Consider the following 21,965-nt stretch of genomic DNA (forward strand, 5'->3'; position numbering starts at 1 on the left):
ATCCGAGGTCTGCTCCATGAATCAGGACCGTTGGTTAATTCATGAATAGATAGATAAAGGAGTTGGCACTCGGTTGCAGGCGTCGCGGAGTGGGAGGAAAACGTGCCGTCGCAATCGCCTTCCTTCTCCTCTGCTCGAACATCCAGAAGCACAGTGACACAGAAGAGTCAACCTTGCTACGGCTCTCTCTCTCTTAACGGCTATGGACTTCCATCGATACGACGTCGACAAGTGAGATCTTTTTACCAATCTTTTTGTAATAAAGAATCGTCAGATTCTGATGGTTTCTTCCTGAATCCATTTTGTTTCTTCCCCTGCAACTGGACTGTATTATCTTGGCCATCCCTTGATCCGTTCTCTCTCTCTTATTTGTCTCGATCAAAAGTGCCTGCTTTCCTCTCGATACAAAACTCTTCACTGCTTGTTGTTTGATACAAAACTCTTGGAATTTGTGACAGTGATGCGTGGCAATGGCAAGAAGAAGAGACTTGCGTGTCTAGAGAGTCCCATCTTGGTTTGTTGCTCATCTTCACTGCTCAAACATTTTTCCTCCCTGAAAAAAATTAATATTTTGGACTTGTATTCTCGAATCCATAGGTCTGCGTCAACGATTTTGGGACGGCAACAACCAAAAAACTGATAGTTTGTCATATGCTATGCGGAATCAAACCCCCATTCCAAATTCCACTGGTCTTGGCTTAGACATATCGGATTTAAGAGGTAAAATCTTCAGCTTTTGCCTCTGATTGTGACGGTCTCAAGTCCTTTGAAGTGATAAAGATCATGACAGATAAGGCTAAGAAGGATCTCGGGGAAGAGAAAGAGGAGCCGCGATTGAAAAGACGTCGGGCCTTATTTACTTGCGATGCTGATGCTAACACAGCTGCAAACGAGCAGTTTTGCTGTGCAGTTAGTTCTAAGGCCATTTTCTCAATTATTATCATATTCCATTTAGACCCATGGATCAACCTTCTTCGCTTGCTTTGATTTGAAGGTTCAGGAGAACTCAGCGCCAATAGATGCTTGGTCAGAAAATTTAGAGTGGAATCCAACGAGTTCAGGTTTTCATTGGTTTTATTCCTTGAATATAATTTGGTTCGCTAATGCAGACATGGATACAGCTATTCTAATCAGAGAATTTGTGCTATAGATGAAGCTTTTCTGTTCAGCAATGAAGTCTTGGATCAACCATTGGATGAGTGGCTGAACAACTACTTAAATGATAGTGAGATGTATTGCTGCTCTACTGAATCATCTTTTCTTTTACATGTTTTCATAACCTGATCGTGTAGTTCTTGGTAGGTCGTCCAGTAAAAATGAACAGGTTGAACCAAACATCGATGTTTCAGGTTAGTAGAGAACTAACTGATGTGTCTGAGTTGTCCTCATATCTGAAAGAATCCAGTTTTGGTTATATATTTGACAGTATCATTTGTTCTTCATAGATTTCTTCCTCAATGGAGAACCTAATACAGTGACCACTGCCTCTCCAAAACCCATGAAATCTGCAACTCTTAAGATCCAGAGGTATTTTTGTAGCATTGTTAATCCTTCCTCTTCGAATCTATGATCATTTTCTTGTCACGCATTCTTTTCAGGTGTAATATCCCCTACGAATTATAGAACAAAGTTAACTTCCTCTGTCGCCATTCCCTTTGCCTTCATCAAACCATGTGAAGCTAGAGGGCAGTCGACTTTGAAAGACATAAACCAGCGGATTCATGCTCCACCACCAACAAGACCAAGAATTGAGATGCATAATGACACTGCTGTTGGATATTCAACCTCGCCTTTTTCCGGGAAGCCTGTGATTGTGAAGACCAAGATTCTAACTGAAGGGGGAAAAGGAAGCATTACAGTTCTAAGAACCAAAGGCTGAGTGGAAGATAGATGGCTTCCTTTTTCAAAGAAGCAGTTTACTGCTTATTTACAGTGGGAAATATCAGAAATTCACAGGTCTCTTCTCTTTCGATCCCATCTGTTTGATTTGTGTACTTGGGACTTGTGATTGTTCTTTAGAGGCAAAATGAGGAGGACCCTGAGTTTATTCAACGGGGTTTCTGGGGTTTCTGCTGAGTTGTGCCAGTCGCGCAGCTTTGGGGATTATCCAGAATGCTCAAATTGTAGAAATATTATGAATGATTTTTCTGTTCTTTTTCTTCTACAGAGGTCACTTGTTGTTTTCTTCTTCTGTTTTTTTTCTTCTTGGAACTTGTTCGTATGGTCGGAATTTAATACGGCCCCACGATCATCGGAGTTTGGGGAATGCTTTAAAAAAACTCCTGAGAAGTCTCAAAATTGGGCAAAAATTAAAAATTAATTATTAGAATGTTTTATTTTTTTATAAAAGACAAAAAGGTATGTTATTATATTTTTTATTAAAAATATCCTTATATATATATATATATATATTATATGTTATATTGTTAATGTTGGTATCAGGGTTTCTATCCAAGGACTATATATATTATTAATTTAGGTATCTGCATCTTCTGTCCAATTAGTCTCGGAAGGATAGATGATTTTTTCTCGATTCACCCATCGAATAAATCTAGAAGTATGAGTGACTCATAAAAAAATCTATGAATCCAATATGTTATAAGTTTTTATTTCAACGTGATCAAAATTAGCATTATACAGACCTGAGTAACTATAGTGTAAGAACCTACATCAGAATTGAATTCTTTGATGCATGAAAAATTATCATGTCTCTTATTGTTGTGTTGTGTCGGGTCTTTATACTCTTTTATAGCAGCTAAAGCAACATGTAAAAAAAATATTTAACTGGATAAAAAAATCTATAAATAGAATATTTTTATAAATTTTTATTGTAACATGATCAAAATTAACATAATATTGCTTGGTAATTATTTTTGTTTATTACTTCAGGTATCAGATCCTTACATACCTGATTAATCTTAGAGGTAGACAACCTTTTCTTGGATTCGTCTATTGCATAAATCCAGAAGCATTCGTGGTAATTCGTTCAGCAGATCGACCTCCACAGTAGAATTAAAATCCACTGTAAAATCTACCCTTGCCTCTTTTGGATTTTGAACTGTGATAATTGAATATTCCACTGAAATACGTTACTCTGATATTCCATTGAAATGTGTTACAGTTGCATCATGCCCAACTGCTCAACAACTATTAAACATGATTGTTATAATATTATAGCAATGAATAATTAGTTGTTATAATATTTTAATAAAATGTTATGATCATTTTAAGTATGTTAAAATGATTTTTATTAAATTTAAATAAATTGATTTAAAATATTTTATATAAAAAGTTCTATGTATAAATTTTTTAACCAAGTTAATTAGTTTACTTTTACTACATAGGAGCTAAGTCGTAGTTTCTACCAATTATAGAAGTTATGTCGTAACCACTATAATAATATTTATATAATAAAATATTGTTTTGATTTTTTTAAAAGAATATTTTATTCTATCTAAACCGGTTTTTTTTCTACCGCACAATATGTTTCTAGAAGTGCTTTTTTACTTTTTTTTTTAATTCTCAAAAAACTCTCTTGTTATTCATCCAAAAACATTCTCCGTAGTTAAAAAAAAAAAACATTTTCCCATTTTATTACTAAAAAATATTATTTTGAACAAAGCATCATGGAATTCATGAACGCAAAATATATATTATTATTGGGCAAATTAACTACTAATTTTTATGCATGGTAGAAGTTAATTATTAACTTCTATAATAATTATTTTATATTATTTTAATTTTATTTCTTTAAATGATAATTTAATTAAAATAATATTTTAATAAATAAAATAAATGATAAATACTTTATAACACTCATTATATTTTAAATAAATATTATTTAATTATGATTAATCGTGTAAAAATTAATAATTAATTAACTTTTATAATTATACAAGTTAATTATTAACTTCTACATAATTAAATGAATATTATTTAATCATAATTGACCGTATGAAATTAATAATTAATTAATTTTTATAATTATAAAAGTTAATTATTAATTTCTACATAATTTAATGATCAAAATGTAATATGTAAGGATATTTCGGATAATTCAAGTCAAATGGAATGCCCATTTAATTTTAATTAAAAATTAGACACTGATCTTACTTTAATTGAAAATTAAGACTTCATCTTGTTTTTTGCCCATTATTATTTTTATTTATAATGAGTTATTTAGATTGTCAAAGCACTTTTAATATATATAATAAATCATATACAGTGAAAATGTCAATTAAAAAATATCTGAACTCTTGAAATCTCAAGTTAAACATCAAATGGCGGCTATAAATAATATAAAATGTGGATCCAAAGTATACTTGGCAGTATTACTTTTATCAATACAGAATATATATATATATAAAGAGAGATTTATATATTACAATTAACATGAACATAATAGAAACTAACGTTTATAAGACCCGTATTACATAATTAGATTAAATGTATCAATCCACATGTAAATGGTGTTGAAATTTATGAATTTATAATGCTACTTTTGAACTCGAATGAGATAATTAGTTTATAATTCCATCAAGCCTTACCCACTCCATCTTCAATAAGCATCATGAAGGATTAAGCGACACTTGCTAAAGACATGACTCCCGTACTCATTTCAATCACATGCAAGACCTGTTAAATATATAGCTGAAGCACAGAGAGTAACACAAATGCATAACTTGCACAACGTGATCATGACAAATTCGTTGGTGTCACAACTTTTTTGAAAAATGTTGACAAATTGCATCTGAAACGAGAACGTATTTGAGGATATAGTGATGCTTCAAAGAGTAAATCGCCCTAATAGGGGCCTTAGTTGCAAAGCAATTTAACAACAAGAATATTACCTGGTTATCATCTTTATATACATGTATAGAAACTAGTCTCAACTCTGTAACTATGGGAGCTTGTTGTTTTGGATTTCTCGGGTCTTGGTTATGAGACAGGCTTAAGGGTCGACATCGACATCATCATCTTCATCATCAGACATAGATGACGCACGAGTGGCTCCCTCATGCTCCCAGTTGCTATATGTGGTTTTAGTCTCTGACTTTTTTTGCTTCCCTACACTGAACTTTCTCTGCTGCTCTGGTAAACAAAACCAATTCAACATGAATAGTTCAGCATCATATTTAGTTGAGCATGAAAAAATGACAATATAGATGAGCTTCAGTTTATGTACTCTTGTTGTTAATTGCACTGCGAGTCAGAGCCAGAAACTCATCCCAGTTGTATTGTCTAAGTTCTTCTTTCTCCTCCTCTGAGAGCTCAAAGTTAGGTTCTCTCCCGCACATAAAAGCTGCTCTGTATGTCCAAAACAAAGAATCAAGATACAGAGAAAGCGCCAATTTTATGAGAAACATGACCAAGATAGAGAAATTATAGCACCTACTCTATGTTTTATTCTTTCAACACAAACTTTCTTATTCTGTTCTGTTGATTTTTTATTCTTCATGTTGCACAAAAGCACCTTCGACATTTGGATGGTGCCATGCCATTTCTCAACAGCCAGCCAACTGAAGTTACTTGAGAATATAGAACTTACATGTATCAATTCACAACTGAAAACTTTTTTACTGCAGATTTTCATCTACTTTTATGTTGTTGTATTTGCAACAACAAGTACAGGGAATATTTCAGCATGATATAACTTTATTAAAGGCTAGGATCAGTTAATTCATATCAAGAACCTTTATTTTTCTTGTAGATTGTTTTATTGATCTAAATCAGTTCCCAGATCCTTTCCTGTCAAAGTTCAATGAATAGTTATGCGTGGAAAGCCTACGCCTGTTAAGAGTTGAGGCAGAGATATAGAAACATTCTAACTACAACTTCTAAACCTATCTGCCTTAATTGTGTGACATCACTGGTGAAGATGAAAAAACATGCTCTTGCAGAACCTCGAGTTGCAGTATCAAGCAACTGCATCTTATGGATCAATAATACCTGTCATACAATCGTGCAGCTTCTTCCTGAGATCCAACGGTCCCTAGATGAATTTGTTTCTTGTCAACTTTTATTGCTGCCTGCCATTTCATATTCTTAAAATATACCCCTCTCATTATGCATGGCTCCTGGTCTTCATAGTACTTTCTCCTATGTCGCTTTCTGCGTTTAATTTCTTTGCCTAAAAATAAGAGAAAACAAAAGGGCATATCACTTCAAGTACACAATCAAAAGAATCTATACTATATATAGCAAGCCAAAACCCTTGATGAGAAATTTATAAATCCATGACACCCAAAAGTATGCATTTCCAGTTTCATCATTTCGACACATCAGTCATGGTGAGGCACGCTAAGTCACTAAATTCCTCATATAAATATGTTTTGACATCAATAAAGAAATGACTTGAAGGTTCAGAGACAATGCCATCTTATCTTCTGTTTTCAAATAAATGATTCCATGCAAGTGAAAAAAAAAGCAGCAGCTAAACTTTGATACAGAGACAGACCAATTTTCACAGCCTATATTAAGTAACAATTAGAATATTCAAAAGAGCTAACCAGGAAAGTAATTGTTTGGCTCCTCCTTTGACATGCTTGAGTCAAATGCATTCGTGGATCCAGGAAATGCTGCAGACTTGTCTTCCTGCAAAATAGCATAAGTATTTAACATGTATATCATGCCCAATATTGCTACTCTGTTACCATGCTAAAGCTCAAAATGGAACATAACCCGACCCAAAATGTTAAAGCACTTATGTGGGAAAGGTTTAGCTATTTAAGCCTGCATAAGAGGCCTTCTCAAATGTGAACTAAGGGCCTGTTTACTTGGATGTAGATTCAATAGGAGGAAGACAAGAGATCATAAAATTACATATAAAGCTCCTTTTATGTACATCTTTTGTGTCAATTTCCCTCCACCCCCTCGTATCTTTCATCCAAGTAAGTTTTATCCTCTCCTCACTTTCTACGCCCTTTAACATGCATTTTTAACACCTATGTTATATCCTTTCAGTAAATTAATGTCACTTCCATCAATAGATTACATGGGGCAGTAAGATAAATATTAACATTATACCAGTGAGACAATGCTTTCACAGGCATCTACAACCCCAAATAACACAGATAATCTGCTGTTACATATATATCTCTCTAGCAAAGAATGTACAAGAATATAATAAATTTCTGTTACTTTTTTTTTTCAGTGGTGCATCTATGTTATTGTAATGCCCGTTAATTTAAGATCGATTCAAATCCAATATTTTTTACGATAAAATCTTAAACTTTTAAATACATACTTATATGTTCTGAAAAATTTAAAAAAAAGAAGTTAAAGCTAGCTCCTACTAGTGCTCAGGAACAGCCCTGTTATATAGAAGCCGAATTTGATTGAGAAACAACTAAAACAATCATCAGATAAATTTAGGGAGACAACCACATGATTTGCAAGTGAAAATTTTGTTATGGAGTTCTTCAGCCTATGAAAAAAAAATCAGAAGCACTATCTATAGTCTGATTTCTCAACTCTAGATTCTTGAAGATGAAGATAGAGCATGTGACTCAAAACTTAGCCAACTATTTTTTTAGTTAGAATACATCTCTGAGTGAACTGTTGTTTAATCATATTGTTTTCAGAAACAAAAAATAAAGCACTTAAGAATACACACGCATATGCAGTGAAAGACCTCACTACAATTTCATAGTCAGCCCCAAAAGTGAGCAATCTAGAGTAGAATATATTGTCTAGGCGAGTCATTATGCTGGGCACATTTACAACTGAGTCCTTAGATGACTTGAAATTAAACTGATTCATTCAATTACATTCACATATTCACATAAAAGATGATTTTAACAAACTAGTATTTTGCCTTTATATAATGGAAAAAAATAGTGAGGATTGCCCATGATGACAAATTTGATTAAGATGATCTTAACAAACTAGCATTTTGCCTTAATATAATGATAAATAAATAAATAAATAGTGAGGACTGTCCATGATGAGGAATTTGATTAAGGGTACAAGGATTATTTAGTTAGCTAATCTCACTAGAGGAACCATACTTTTGAAACTTTTCGCATAGAAAAATTATGGCTTGGTGATGAAAGTTTAATAAAAAACACTTATAACTGTACATGTCAAGTGTTTTAATATTGTGCATTTTTATATATTAGGTTAATAAAATGGATATGTTATGTGATAGATGCACAATTTATGTCTATAAAGATTGGTTAGATTGGAAAATTGAAATAGTATGAAATAGTTCTAATTTTTTTTATTTTATATGGATTGTTAAGTTGATTATTTTGATAAAGTATAATGGATGCAAATTTAAATATTTTATTGCACATATTATTGTGTACTTTTCCAAATATAATTAATTCTAAGTACTTCTAACATGAACCACATATGGGACTACACACCGCATATGTGTCCTCATATCTGCCTATGCACTTGCAATGGCTTGAATGCATACTTCCAATCTTCCATGCTTTTAAAATTCTTGCATGCACAAATCTTTCTCATAAGGTAAACTTCTCATTTTCTAAATCAACTAATAATGTGATTCAAATTATGATTTTAAAGAAAACCAGTATTCTCTTCTTGCCATAGGTCCTCAGATCCTTCAGCTATACATTTTCTCTTTTGAAACTGCTTCAGCCAATAATTGTCATAGAGAAATATGACATTTCAACTTTTAGATGTCTGAGTGTGCCCTGCTTTAGTTTTTCCTTTTTTAGTATGTCCCTACACCACATTGGATGTCATGCTTTAGTCTTTGAATGTGCATTCTATCATACTTCCCTTCACATCAACTCTTTTTAGAAATGAATGAGGCATGACCACAGCCATGGTTAACTCAGTTTTCTAATCTGAAACCCTCAGGAAATGCTCCAATATTTGGATCAATGGTGTATATAGATATAATACATCAGGGGTTCCAGCAAACATCCACAACCTAAACAAGCAAGTTAGCTATTGATAACCAAAGTTTAGAATATTACAAAAAACAAATCAACGATTGGGCTCTGAGGCTGATATTTGACCCCCGCAATACATTGGTCATTTAATCTTAGAAAATCTTAAATTTGGCCCTCAATTTACATTTAATTTTCTAATTAATCCAAGTGGCACTTATTAGGTTGTGCCTTAAATCAAAAAAGTTTACACTAGGGGAACCAGTTCACTTTAAATTGAAACTGAAATAAAGACACCAAGAATTCTGAGGCTTTTAAAAAATTCACGGACAAAATGATAAAGTTAAACATCATGGGCAACCCCAAACTTTCCCTACATAAAACCAAGAAGCCATTTGCTAGTAACAGAAAAAGAACGAGGCTATTATCAAAAAGTAGACACTTTTGTTGTTATGAAATGATGAATCTTCACTAGATCATCCTTATTGGATCTACCAAGATAAATTAATTTGTTCAAGCCTATCTACAAGTAAATCTAGTTACAAGTTATTTTATTACTTAGTATGCATGTAACTAATGCTAGTTGCAAGCATATTATCAGCTATAAAACCCTATTTACAAATATTTACTGAACACCAAATAAAACAAATTGGGATGTTCAATCAATCAACACTAAATGTAGGATCCATAAAGAAAATAAGTATGACTTCACATACCAGTTCAAAAGTAAAATTACTCAAGGGATCATAATGAAAACAAAGAAAATAGAAAATTAGCAAACATAGATTATCATATCTAAGAAAAAAATTCATTAATGTAGAAATTCCATCTAGATCCAATAGTCAGGTTTAAATCATGACAAAAAGGTACAAATGAACACATAATCAGGCCATATATGGAAATAAAAATAAGGGGGCAAAATAGAACCTAACAAACTGAAAAGATCCAGCAAACTGATCATACCATCTTTTCAAGGCCTGCATCAACTGAAGGAACTGGATGCACACTATTTGGATTCACATGTGGATTCGAATTATCCACAGAAATATTATAATCCATTGGCCTAGGAAGCAAAACAGGAAAGGAACTTTTCCCTGCATTATAAAATAGAAATATATGCTGAATTTGTAAGTTTGTACATCATCTAAGCTCATTCAATTTTTTGAGGAACTCTAAGCTCATTTAGTTACTGAATAAAATACTTCCACTTCAGGTTGATTTAAGAGATTCATGTCACCAAGACAAAACAACAAATCAACCATGTCCATTATGCATTTTGATGATAAAGATTTTTAATTTCAGTACTTGGTAACAATATGTCCTCGCCAATGTGATAGCATACTAGTTATCTAGAATGGTTAAAAGCTTCAAAGATAACAGAAAAAGAAAATTTTTATTTCTTGAAAGATCAAAATTTAAAAAATATAATAAATACGAGTTTCAAAAGGCAAACTTTGATTAAATATGAATATTAGCTTTCTCCACAAATAAAGGTAAAATTACCATGCATATAAATTTTCTAAATTCATAAGTCCAAGGAGCAAAATTAATAACTAGCTATCATTGAGCTAATTAGAGAAGAAATTGAAAAACGATGGTTACCAGAACATAGCCCCAAATATCTTCTTCTCCTTATGCTAACCATGGCTAATTACTCTGCTAACAATGAAAAATACAAATTAACAAAAAAAAAGGAATGTTTTTGAAACAGTATATCATAAAAGATAATGGAAAAGTAAAATTGTACCAAATAAATCCATACAACAACATTTATTTACTTAAAAGTTGGTTAACTAATAGGCCAGTAACTGTAAGGTCAGTGAAGAAAACTTCTTGAAAAGCTACCTGATTAAGCTTTTTTTGTATCTCAGTAAGTGTAATTGCATAGTTTACGTCTCTACCAACTTTCTTCTCCTATATTATCTCAGTCCTCAGCGCAAACGATACAGTAATCTGAGGAAAAGAGATCCTGACGATCATGAGTTGTTCAACTCTTTCCTACTAGATATTTTGTCTCCAAAATGGTGCTTAATACAAAAATGAAGACCAGTAACTAATATGATGGTGAAGAGAACTTCCTAAAAGGCCTCCCAGGTAAGTGTTTTTTTTTTTCAATCTGGTTAGTATAGTTGCATAATTACATAAACTCCAACTAGTTACACAAACTAGTTTTCCACCAAGTCGGAGACAATATAATCTCAATTCTCGTGCAACCAATATCATCATCCAGAGGATAGAGATCTTGAGATCATGAATTGAGAAAAACTCTTCTCCTGCAATTTTCATCATTTCGCATTGGTGCTTCAGGTAGATCAACATGAATTTGTTCTCATGATTTGTATAGTAGTTCTCAATAGTTTGTTGCGTGAAGATGTGAGAGTCAGTCGAAACTGAACTGAGGCAAACAAAACCAGAGAATTTGAAATTCTCAGCCTTTTGGAATGATATAACAGCACCCACGTAAAGCACTTTTGCATATTGCTTCTAACAGAACTACCTGTAGTCGAGTCAGGAAAAACCATCAAAGTGAACAAATTTGCTGACCATGACTGAGCCTCACTTCAGTTGCTTACACTAGTGATGATACAATCTCACGAGTTCAAAAATTAGCATTGGTTCGACTCCATCCTTCCTATAACAGGGACTGGTCATCGAGAACTTTAAATCACCCAGACCACAACCTCCAAAACCAATAAGAAACAAAAATTGAAGCTTTGCTCGCCAGACAAATTTCCAGCCATCCATGTACTCCCCAATCACTAGCGCTCACCAATAGCAGCACCTCCAAGTCTCCAACCACACGGCCAACGAAGTACCCCCGACGACCCAAATCCCCAACCTCCATTTCACGCACGGTCCCATCCCCCCGTTGAAAGAAATCAAGTTCCAACCCAAACCAGGCGCCAAGGTGGCGACCAGACAAACAACCCGAAGCGCCTCCACCCAAGTCCACCAGCCATGTGCGAACCCGGAAGCAAACACCGAAACCGCGAGAGACGAATAGAAAAAGAAATTTCACAAGGTGGAATTCAGGAGGGTAGGAGACGGTCGCGTACCGGGCTGCGCCCGCCACCAGCGCGGAGGCAGAGGAGAGGCGAGGAGGATGAAGGCTGAGGGAGGTGGCGGGGGGAAGTCAGCTGGGCCGCATCCACCACCTTTCGTCGCCGTCGCCGTCGCCGTCGCCTTCGCCTTGGGTTTGATCAACTCTCGTGTGTTTGCTTCATCTTGGGTTGTGTTAGTTGCGCGTCGTGGGGTTGAAAGCAAAGCCTGAAGGGATGGGGAGAAGAACGACGTACGCTTTGCCTTTGTGTGCCTCTTTGTTCACGCCCCTCTCCCAACTTGCAAAATTACTCCTTTGCCCCCAATCATTTGCGGTTTAACTGAACCGGCCGCGTAAAATTCCGGCCCGTATTCGGTACGGACTTCCATCAACTTACCAAAAGTGAGCTTAGTTACCATTTTGCTACCTCCAATTTTGGAATTTCGAATTATATATATATAATAATAATTACCAAAATAAATATCATCCAAATTATTTTATTCTTCTGAGAAACTAATAAAATAAAAGATATAAAAATTTAATGGAAAATATATATTTAAACCTAAGTGATTCAGTAACATCTTTTTATAAATCATCATTTTGAAATATAAAGAATTGCATTAGCAATCTCATTTGACATGATTTTTTTATGTTTTCCATTTTTTTAAGGACTACTATTAATTTAAATCAGATTAAGAATTTCTCACATAATAAATTAAAGAGTACCTGAATATTTTAAAACTCGACTCTAAATTTTCAGACAATCTTTCACAAGAAATTTAATCTCAAAATTTGGAAAGTACAATTTTAAATTAAATAGTATATTTTGTGACTCATGCTAATTTTAAATTTAGTTCAAATATGAAAAATAATTTCTTAAATGGTATGAATGCCTGAATTAAACAATTTATAAGGAAGGTTGTGTTATATTTATCATGACCTAATTTTAAATTAGCATAGTCTTAACTTATAATATTTTGATTTTTTTTTTAAAAAAAAACAACATGCACAAAAAAATATATATATTCTTAGTAACACTTGTAGGATTTTTCTAATTGAGAAATGACCGTAATGGAAGGTTTGTAATGGGTAAATTTAGAGGCCATATTTTAGGAATTGCTTGGCTCTTCGTCTAGCTTTACTTAAGCTCATCGTATTTCTTCAAATACAACTCTTTTACTGATAATCTTGATTATCTATTTAAGATTATCAACAAAAATCTTATTTAATTTATGTAATGAGCGATTTTCGAATAATGACACATGATACCTCAACAATGGGGCATATAATCCGGAATACGATTATCTCTGGAAAAGTGAAGTTTTCCTTGATTCCAAGGTTAATGAAATCCAACTGCTATTTCTTAAATTTGTGCGGAAGGCTCGTTGATCCAGCGAGTGACGACAACAATGACATCGATGGGTGATGGCAACATTGGTGGGCGACGGCGGCAATGGCGCCGCGTGCACAATAGGGTGCGCGAGAGATGGTGATTTTTTTTAAATTTAAGTTTTTTATTAAATTTTTGATCAATTGATAACTTGATCAATGCACCCTTAAAAATTTGAGTAAGATAAAATAAAAATAAAAACATATTTAAGTTAATAAAAGCTTCTATAAGAATGAAATCAAGGAAATAAATAAAAGAATTTTAATAGAGATGAATATTTTCAAAAATGATGTATAAATTTTACTTTAAATTTATTCAATGTATAAATTATATTCTAAATGTATTCAATAGGTAAATTAAAAATAAAATAATTATTTTAAAGATTAATCGGGAGAATTCACGCGGGAATATATAAAAAAATATTCTATGTTTGAAATTTAGTTTATACTCTTATTTATTTATTTATTTATGATGCTAAATAAATAGTTATTTTTGGGGATTTTCAATCAGCTGCATCGACCGGCCAGGCAGCCCCGTGAAAAACCGCGTCCGGTATCAGGCACCGGAAATCTTTGCTTGCCCGTTATTACCACCCTGGGTGTAAAACTGTGTCCGGTGTGGCACGCCATATCTTGCCCTCCTTGCGTGGCGGGGCCCGCCTTCCCCGTATGGGGTGTATCTATAAAAGGCAATCTCTCCCCCCACTTCGCTCTCGGCGGCCGCGCTAGAATTCGAGACTTGCGCTGCGACTCGCGTCTCCTCTCCTACCCCCTTCCTTTTCCGAGGGTTTACCCCGCCCCCGTCCTTCCCGTTCGATCTGACTTAGATCGCCGACGCATCTCAAAGTTCCGTTCACCAGATGGCGGCCCGGCCTTCCAGCGCTGCCGAATCTCTTCGCTACGCGCAGATGGTAATGCTTTCTTCCCTTCGGTTCGGATTCATCTCTCTTCCAATGCGATAAAGGTCGAACCCTTTTTTTTTTCGGCTTTAGTTGTTGATTCATCGAGGTTTTCCGATTGTTATCAATCGTCGATCTGTGGGAAACTTCTGGATTTTATTAGGTTGGGGAAACGTTTGTGGATCAGTATTACAATTACCTCCGCAATTCTCCGGAGTTAGTTCATCGGTTTTACCAGGAAAGGAGCAGACTTGGTCGTCCTGATGGCCATGGCAACGTTACCTCCGTCACCACCGTCGATGTGGGTATTTGAAACGGCTGTATGTTTTTCAAAAAGAGAACGTTACGTGTCCAGATGTTGATTTTTTAAAAAAAAAACAAAAAATAAAAAAGATTGTTTGATCCTTGGAAAACAGGCAATACACGAGAAGATACTGTCCATGGACTTCAGTGTTGAGGAGATAAAAGCGGTGGACTGCCAGGACTCGCTCTATGGTGGAGTGATGGTGATCGTGACAGGGTTTCTCACCAGGGAAGAAGACAATTCCAAGAAGGAGTTCATCCAGTCATTTTTCCTTGCTCCACATGAAACAGGCTTTTATGTCCTGAATGACATGCTTATCCATGCGGCAGAAAGCCATCCGGATGGCTCATTAAATGATTCTAGATCATCTCCTCAACCTGAAAATGGTATTTTTTTTTTCTGCACGTCGATTAAATTTCAGGTTTATATCAGGCAAGCTCTTGATCATCTTGTCGGCTTATGCGGTGATCTTTCTTTTACACCGAAGCTTCCCAAGATAAAGATTCACCTCGTACGGATGAAACGAGCGACAAAATGAACAGAGACAGTGGTCCTCTTAACAACGGAGAGAGCTCAGCGTGGAAGGAAGAAGAACCAGGTAATGTGATTGATGTAACTGCCGATAGTTTTCCACCTCTGCTGGTTAAATCAGAGACTAAAAGTAATCACGAGGAGAATCTCAAAAAGTCTTATGCTTCAGTAGTAAGTGTTGATCTTGAAAAGATGCATGTAATTCGTTAATTCTGCATATGTTCATTAAAACTGTAAAAGATCAGAATGGATTGATGTATACAGGTCAAAGTTATGAATGATATTGCTTCAGAATCTGCTCCAGCATGGTGTCCTGCTTCAGGTCATCCAGCTTCTCGTGGCCTTATTTCTGGATCGATTGGTTCTGAAAGCAAAAAAATCCAGAAGGCACAATGTATTTAACTTCACATCAAGTTTTTTACAATGCTCTGCAATTTGATTACATAATCATTTAAACTTATTCTGCTGCTTACAGATGATGGTTATTCATTATATTTGAAATATTTACCATTTGATGCAACACCTGCTCAAGTTGAAGAAGAGTTCAAGAGGTTTGGTCCTATAAAGCCTGGTGGAATACAAGTCAAACGCAATAAGGTTGCTTTTCTCTTTTTTTTTTCGTTCACTGATTTGTTAATTGCTTCTTCATTGCTTTCATTTGAGTAGTTATGCATTTTCATCAAAATTACAGTTACAAAATTCTTGCTTTGGTTTCGTGGAGTATAATTTCTCTGATGCTGTCCAGCGGGCAATAGAGGTAAACTTCACATACTTTCATCTGTTATTGAAATTTTAAGATTGTTGTTGTAGTTTCTCTCTTTTGGATGGTAAATTCGCTGTCTGTTTACTTATCCCTTTGATATAGATGCATCCATCAAAGTACCTGTTTGATCTTAATTTCCAAAATTATCGTGTCGGTTTCTAGTGCAAGCTGTTTTCGTTACCCCGTTCAATTATATCTTTAGTCTTGGTTTCCACATAGACATTTTTCGATGATTGTAAAGTTCTTGGTGCAACTTGTTCTCATGCATACAAGATCCATATATCTATGTTTTACGAGTGTTGTTTGAATATGATGTGTTAATTTGTTTTTCTCATCACGGGATCCTATTTCGTGAATATATTTCAGGCTTCTCCAATTACTATGGCTGGCCATAGAGTTTATGTCCATAGAAAGAAGATTCTTCATTCAGGAGGCAAGTATAGCTGAACCTTGGCTGATTATAGTGATCTATGTTTTCTAATGCTTCATCATAAGACCACTTCATTGCTCTAACGAGAAGACAGTTCACCGTTGTTCATCATTCTAAACTAAGGTTTTATTTCTGCAGTTGACAATAAAGGCAAGTTCACTAGCAGCGGTGGTGCACACCAGAACGACGAAAAGAGAGACAAAGGCGAACGATGGTAGCGGAGGCATTACGCAGCAGAACATAATTTATGGAGCTTGTTTCATGGAGTCGATGAGTTAGATAACAGAATACATAAAGGAATACAGAGGGTCAGAATGCCCTTCTTATTCCCATCTTTCTAGAGCATGCAAGGCTTTTTTTCCCTCTTCTATTTCGAACTGGGCACAAGTTTTCATGGATGTTGTCTTGGCATCCACCGTCATGTAGGCAAACCTCTTATTCTGCAGTTCTGGTGCCATCGCCGGAGCGCCTGAGAAATAAACAAGGAATAGCTTTGATCACCATACACACATGCTTCCATGGCCGGTTTTTAAGAAAATCGATTTGAATTTTACGAACAAAATATAACTTTTAAGAATAGTATTATAGATAATTGCGAAGGAAAAAAAACATTAACAAAATAAGGGAATGATTGCTTGGTTGGTCGAAGACGACACTCGACCATTTGACTCCAAGTCTCCACCTACTCAATTGTTAGGAAATGTTCGGTGAGGATGTTTGAGTCTGCTGTGACACTCAAGATCAGAATCTGTGGAAGATCTGTGGAAATGTTATGCTTTAAAATATAATAAACTATTTAAAGCAAAATTGTGCAATCCAAGCAAAATTTCGGGTGCCAAAATGAAAATTTCCGGTCTTTCTACCTACCCCACAAGTCACCGCGCCAAATCGGACGTTCGACGTCTCCCCCGTTTCCGCCCCGTCCTATCTCGTCCGTCAGTTTCTTTCTCATTTTCCTATTAACTTCCACCGTTCCTACTCCAATCGCTTGAAGCCCTAGCAATGGCTCTGATCGTGGAGAAGACTTCCAGTGGGAGGGAGTACAAGGTCAAGGACCTCTCTCAGGCCGACTTCGGTCGCCTCGAGATTGAGCTCGCCGAGGTCGAGATGCCCGGCCTCATGGCCTGCCGCGCCGAGTACGGTCCCTCCAAGCCCTTCGCCGGCGCTCGCATCTCCGGATCCCTCCACATGACCATTCAGACCGCCGTCCTGATCGAGACCCTCACCGCCCTTGGCGCCGAGGTTCGCTGGTGCTCCTGTAACATCTTCTCCACCCAGGACCACGCTGCCGCCGCCATCGCTCGCGATTCCGCGGCTGTCTTCGCATGGAAAGGCGAGACGCTCGCCGAATACTGGTGGTGCACTGAGCGCGCCCTTGACTGGGGAGCCGGAGGCGGCCCTGATCTCATCGTTGACGATGGCGGTGATGCGACGCTCCTCATCCACGAAGGGGTCAAGGCCGAGGAAGAGTACGAGAAGAACGGAAAGTTGCCGGATCCTGCCTCCACCGACAACGCTGAGTTCCAGATCGTGCTGAGTATTATCCGCGATGGGCTCAAGGTCGATCCCAAGAAGTATCACAAGATGAAGGAGCGGCTAGTCGGTGTATCGGAGGAAACGACCACCGGTGTTAAGCGGCTGTACCAGATGCAGGCTAGCGGCGCCTTGCTTTTCCCTGCGATCAACGTGAATGACTCTGTCACAAAGAGCAAGGTTAGCTAGGTTCTCTCTGGATCTAGAATCGAGGGCTTATTCTAACTAGTACTTATCCTGATCTCATTCGTTTTTTTAACAACAGTTCGACAATCTGTATGGGTGCCGCCACTCTCTCCCTGACGGGCTCATGAGGGCTACCGACGTTATGATCGCCGGCAAGGTTGCTGTGGTCTGTGGCTATGGAGATGTCGGCAAGGGTTGCGCCTCTGCTTTGAAGCAGGCAGGTGCCCGGGTCATCGTCACCGAGATCGACCCCATCTGTGCGCTTCAGGCTCTGATGGAGGGCATTCCTGTTCTCACCCTGGAGGATGTTGTTGCGGAGGCTGATATCTTCGTCACCACCACCGGAAACAAAGACATCGTCATGGTGGATCACATGAAGAAGATGAAGAACAATGCCATTGTATGCAACGTTGGCCACTTCGACAATGAGATCGACATGCACGGGCTTGAGACTTACCCGGGCGTCAAGCGCATCACCATCAAACCCCAAACGGACCGATGGGTGTTCCCTGAGACGAATTCCGGCATCATCGTTCTCGCGGAGGGGCGTCTTATGAACCTTGGCTGTGCCACTGGCCATCCCAGCTTTGTCATGTCTTGCTTCTTCACCAATCAGGTATTAAATTTGATACTGATTTGATCGAGTTGATCCACCGACTATATATTGTAACTGAATCCTTCAACAAACCAAACCTCTTGGCAGGTGATTGCGCAGCTTGAGTTGTGGAAGGAAAGGAGCAGCGGAAAGTATGAGAAGAAAGTGTACGTGCTACCTAAGCATCTTGATGAGAAGGTGGCGGCTCTGCACCTGGGTAAGCTAGGAGCCAAGCTTACTAAGCTCACACCAGCTCAGGCCGCGTACATCAGCATCCCCGTCGAAGGTCCTTACAAACCTGCTCACTATAGGTATTAATTGTTGGGATCGTCTAGTGCAATACATATATTTACACGTTTCGTAAACGTGCGTAGTAGAAATATACAAATAATTAAAGTTAATTATTAAATAACACACACATGCATAAGCAGAAAATAACATGTATAAGATATGACAGAAAATTAAAATTTATAAAAAATTAAATAATTCTGTGTGTATCTTTTTCGATGACGTTTGAGCAGGATTTATATTAATCGAGCGGTCTTCGTCGGAGTTCCGCCTCTACTGGTGATCCACGCCAAGCTTTCGTTTGGACGATTTCGGAAGTCACGAGTCGCGTCATCGTCTTCGGTACTAGTCGATAATCGATGACGATCGAATCGAGAGAAGTCTAATTCTAGAATTCACGCAACAACGTTTGTCGCGATCGTTCCGGGACTTTTAATTATCATCGAGAATCGTATTCTCGATGTAGTTTATCGGTGGTCAACCTTTGATCGCCGATAGAGACAAACGATCAGAAATCTTTTTTGATCACGATGGAACATTTCTCCGATCGCTTCACAAGCTCTCAATCGTAAAACCTTAATTTCCGGCAACGATTTATGGTGACCAAAATGATTTTTGGCCACTAAAATTGCTCCGATAATAGCTTCAAAAACTTGTTCCCTCTCCGGCAACACAATATAGAGTGCTCTTTGTTTCAGTCGGCAACACCAAAGCAGAGAGGCACAAGCTCTCTCTGCTTTTGCTGGTCGGCAACACAAAAGGTAAGGAGGGAAAAATCCCTGTTTCTTCTGGTTGGCAACACAACAGAGAAGGAAAGAACGTAAACAGGACTCTCGCACGAGAAACACAGGGCCATCGGTCCTTTCACCGACGGATGCTCACACAAGGAAGACAGGCGATTGCCGACGAGGAGGATACCTCTCCCATACTTGCGGTCGGCAGGTGCTCATGCGAAGGAACGATCGCGGATAGGGAAGCGCGGTGCCTCACAGTCTGCCACGAGCGCTCGATCGTCACCGACGAAGGCGGCTTGGTCGCAGCCAACGGGCAGCCAGATCGTTGCCTGCAGTCCGGGCGGCGTCGCGACTGCATGCAGAAAGGAGGTCGGGCAGCGTCGCAATTAGAGAAGCAGCCGAATGGTTGCGGGCGCGTCGCGGTTGGAGAAGCGACTGGACGAAGGCGGGCGACGTCGGCACGCACGCAGGAAGCAACAAGCGCAAGGAGGAAGAAGATGAACAAGGTCGGCGGCTATTTTTATTACGCGATCCTTTATAAACAAGGAGCTACAGTATTTTTAATTAAAACATTAGGTTTTAATTAAACCCTAGGTTTTAATTTTTTTTGTTTTCTCGCGCAGCCAAAACCAAGAAATCAAAATGGGGTTGAATCGGATTCTAGATTTTGACTTGATACTGTAGCAAACCAATTTTAGAGTTTACTATAGCAACCGGAATCACTTACTGTAGCAAATCGGGTTTAAAACTAAATTGCTTGGTTCACTAACCAAACGACTCTCGATTTGACTCAAATCAGTTTTGTTCAATTCGTCTTCATAAGACGAAGCTCCTCTTCTCTTTCGTTTTGCCAAACTCTCTTCCATCGTGAACCAAACCAAGTTGGTTCAATTTTGATTCAAAATTGAATCATTTGGTTCACTAACCAAACGACCTTTGATTTGAACGAAATCAGTTTCGTTCATTTCGTCTTTGTAAGACGAATTTCATCATATTATCCTTTGTCCGATCCAATCAGAATTTATTTCTCTCATTCTGATAATTCAATTCTCAAACTCGTTTTAAGTCCTTCGAAGAACTTGTAGTGCGTGTGACCCAATAGGTTCCCGGTTATGTTGGTCGTCCGTAATTAACCATTAATTACGGAACGATCATGAGTGACACCTAGTAGTACATCATGATCTCCAATTGATCGAAAAATCAACGATTGATTCCAGAACAATTCTAAACCTTTCAGCAGCTATACTGAATCGTGTCTCGTTCCTTTCACCGTCTTATACCCGCTTGATTCAGGACATGGTCTATGTGTCGGTCCCCACTAGGCTGACTACGTCACACCTAGTCCAAGCTGCTTTCTTGTCATGTAGATTCAAGTTACTTGTACATGTGTCCAAGAGTACTGTACTCTTAACATGTAATATTTTACCAAAGACTTTTAGTAACAATCTTGACAAGCGGTCGTAAGGTATACGTCTCCTTTTCCAAGGAGCGATGAATCCTCTGTGGGTTATTTAAACACTTTCGGGCACTTTGACTTATACCCAATCATCTCGGGTTCACACCTCCTTGGAGATGCTTGCTTAAAATGTCAAAGTATAAGTCTCCATGACCAAGGTGACTTGAATACCGCAAGTCAAAGGAAACTCGCACTTAAGTTGCACTGAGATATTCATTGACATATGTATAGAACCATATGAAGTCTCACGGCAGGTCACTCCAATGAACTAATTTACCTTTAATCAGCATCTACGTTTAACTCTCAACATCCAATGTCTCCAGCAGTGAGATCAACTGTTTGACTAACCAAGGAGTTTAAATGTGCTAGTTTCGACAGAATCGATGACGTCCGTGCTCATCAATTCCTCGATTAGGGATAATTTTAATACATTCATAATTGCACATGTAGAAATGCTCACGAGTTGTGATCCAATTATAAATTCTCTTATGCTATGAATCGTATTACGGATATTCAGTATTTGAGTTTAAGATCCAATCAAACATATATGGAATGTGTACTCAAACAGTGAATCATTATTTATTTAATAAATATTATGACCGTAAGACGATTGTGTTAGGACACCTCTCAAATCTAACACTAATATGTGCTGCCGACATGAGATGGTAACAAAACGGCGCAAGTCGTGGCCGGAAATGTTACTGATGGCTGAATTTATCCTGCTTGATTTTACCTTCTAGCTTTTTGTTTCGCTATTTCCCATTTTGAATTGGTTGAGAAATGATATGGGCAAGCTTCCGTATCGGAGTAATTGGTACGTGATGGTCCTTTGGTAGTGTGTCCGTGTTGCCAGGCTACTATGTGATATCTTGAGACTTTGCTGAAGAATGCGATTTTCAATATTTTGTCTCTTGTTCCTTTAACTTTCTAAGCTATATCCTGTGGGCTCCAAG

General features: G+C 37.4%; 3 protein-coding genes and 1 pseudogene across 3 annotated transcripts; 3 read left to right on the plus strand and 1 right to left on the minus strand.

Annotated features, from left to right (window-relative positions):
• Positions 1-202: 202 nt before the first annotated feature.
• On the plus strand, positions 203-2,044 carry LOC141834192 (protein XRI1-like; annotated as a pseudogene).
• A 2,621-nt stretch (positions 2,045-4,665) lies between these two features.
• Positions 4,666-12,081, minus strand: LOC141833716 (ethylene-responsive transcription factor-like protein At4g13040). The gene is made up of 7 exons (XM_074721208.1): positions 11,921-12,081; positions 10,467-10,520; positions 9,828-9,958; positions 6,510-6,594; positions 5,950-6,130; positions 5,186-5,307; positions 4,666-5,091 (listed from the first exon to the last, which is right to left on the minus strand). The coding sequence occupies exons 2-7, from the start codon at positions 10,507-10,509 to the stop codon at positions 4,952-4,954; spliced, it is 702 nt and encodes a 233-aa protein (XP_074577309.1). The 5' UTR covers positions 10,510-10,520; positions 11,921-12,081; the 3' UTR covers positions 4,666-4,951.
• Positions 12,082-14,032: 1,951 nt separating this feature from the next.
• Positions 14,033-16,706, plus strand: LOC141834120 (nuclear transport factor 2-like). The gene is made up of 9 exons (XM_074721568.1): positions 14,033-14,204; positions 14,356-14,493; positions 14,609-14,882; positions 14,984-15,198; positions 15,292-15,421; positions 15,503-15,624; positions 15,719-15,784; positions 16,157-16,223; positions 16,359-16,706. The coding sequence occupies exons 1-9, from the start codon at positions 14,154-14,156 to the stop codon at positions 16,436-16,438; spliced, it is 1,143 nt and encodes a 380-aa protein (XP_074577669.1). The 5' UTR covers positions 14,033-14,153; the 3' UTR covers positions 16,439-16,706.
• Positions 16,707-17,216: 510 nt separating this feature from the next.
• LOC141833830 (adenosylhomocysteinase) lies at positions 17,217-18,919 on the plus strand. Its single transcript, XM_074721327.1, has 3 exons — positions 17,217-17,933; positions 18,019-18,555; positions 18,643-18,919. The coding sequence occupies exons 1-3, from the start codon at positions 17,223-17,225 to the stop codon at positions 18,850-18,852; spliced, it is 1,458 nt and encodes a 485-aa protein (XP_074577428.1). The 5' UTR covers positions 17,217-17,222; the 3' UTR covers positions 18,853-18,919.
• Positions 18,920-21,965: the final 3,046 nt, after the last annotated feature.

This window comes from Curcuma longa, chromosome 8, assembly GCF_044706935.1.
Source record: "Curcuma longa cultivar G26 ecotype Majalengka, Jawa Barat chromosome 8, ITB_CL_G26_1.1, whole genome shotgun sequence".
Classification (NCBI taxonomy): domain Eukaryota; kingdom Viridiplantae; phylum Streptophyta; class Magnoliopsida; order Zingiberales; family Zingiberaceae; genus Curcuma; species Curcuma longa.

Coding starts and splice junctions, on each gene's coding strand:
- LOC141833716 (XM_074721208.1), bottom strand. CDS start 10,509: ATGGTTAGCATAAGGAGAAGAAGATATTTGGGGCTATGTTCTG. Junction 5,308..5,949: donor GCTGCACGATTGTATGACAG/GTATTATTGATC, acceptor TTGGACATACAG/AGCAGCTTTTATGTGCGGGA. Junction 5,092..5,185: donor CAGTGCAATTAACAACAAGA/GTACATAAACTG, acceptor TTTGTTTACCAG/AGCAGCAGAGAAAGTTCAGT.
- LOC141834120 (XM_074721568.1), top strand. CDS start 14,154: ATGGCGGCCCGGCCTTCCAGCGCTGCCGAATCTCTTCGCTACGCGCAG. Junction 15,199..15,291: donor AAAAGTCTTATGCTTCAGTA/GTAAGTGTTGAT, acceptor TGATGTATACAG/GTCAAAGTTATGAATGATAT. Junction 15,422..15,502: donor AAAAATCCAGAAGGCACAAT/GTATTTAACTTC, acceptor TGCTGCTTACAG/ATGATGGTTATTCATTATAT.
- LOC141833830 (XM_074721327.1), top strand. CDS start 17,223: ATGGCTCTGATCGTGGAGAAGACTTCCAGTGGGAGGGAGTACAAGGTC. Junction 17,934..18,018: donor ACTCTGTCACAAAGAGCAAG/GTTAGCTAGGTT, acceptor TTTTAACAACAG/TTCGACAATCTGTATGGGTG. Junction 18,556..18,642: donor CTTGCTTCTTCACCAATCAG/GTATTAAATTTG, acceptor ACCTCTTGGCAG/GTGATTGCGCAGCTTGAGTT.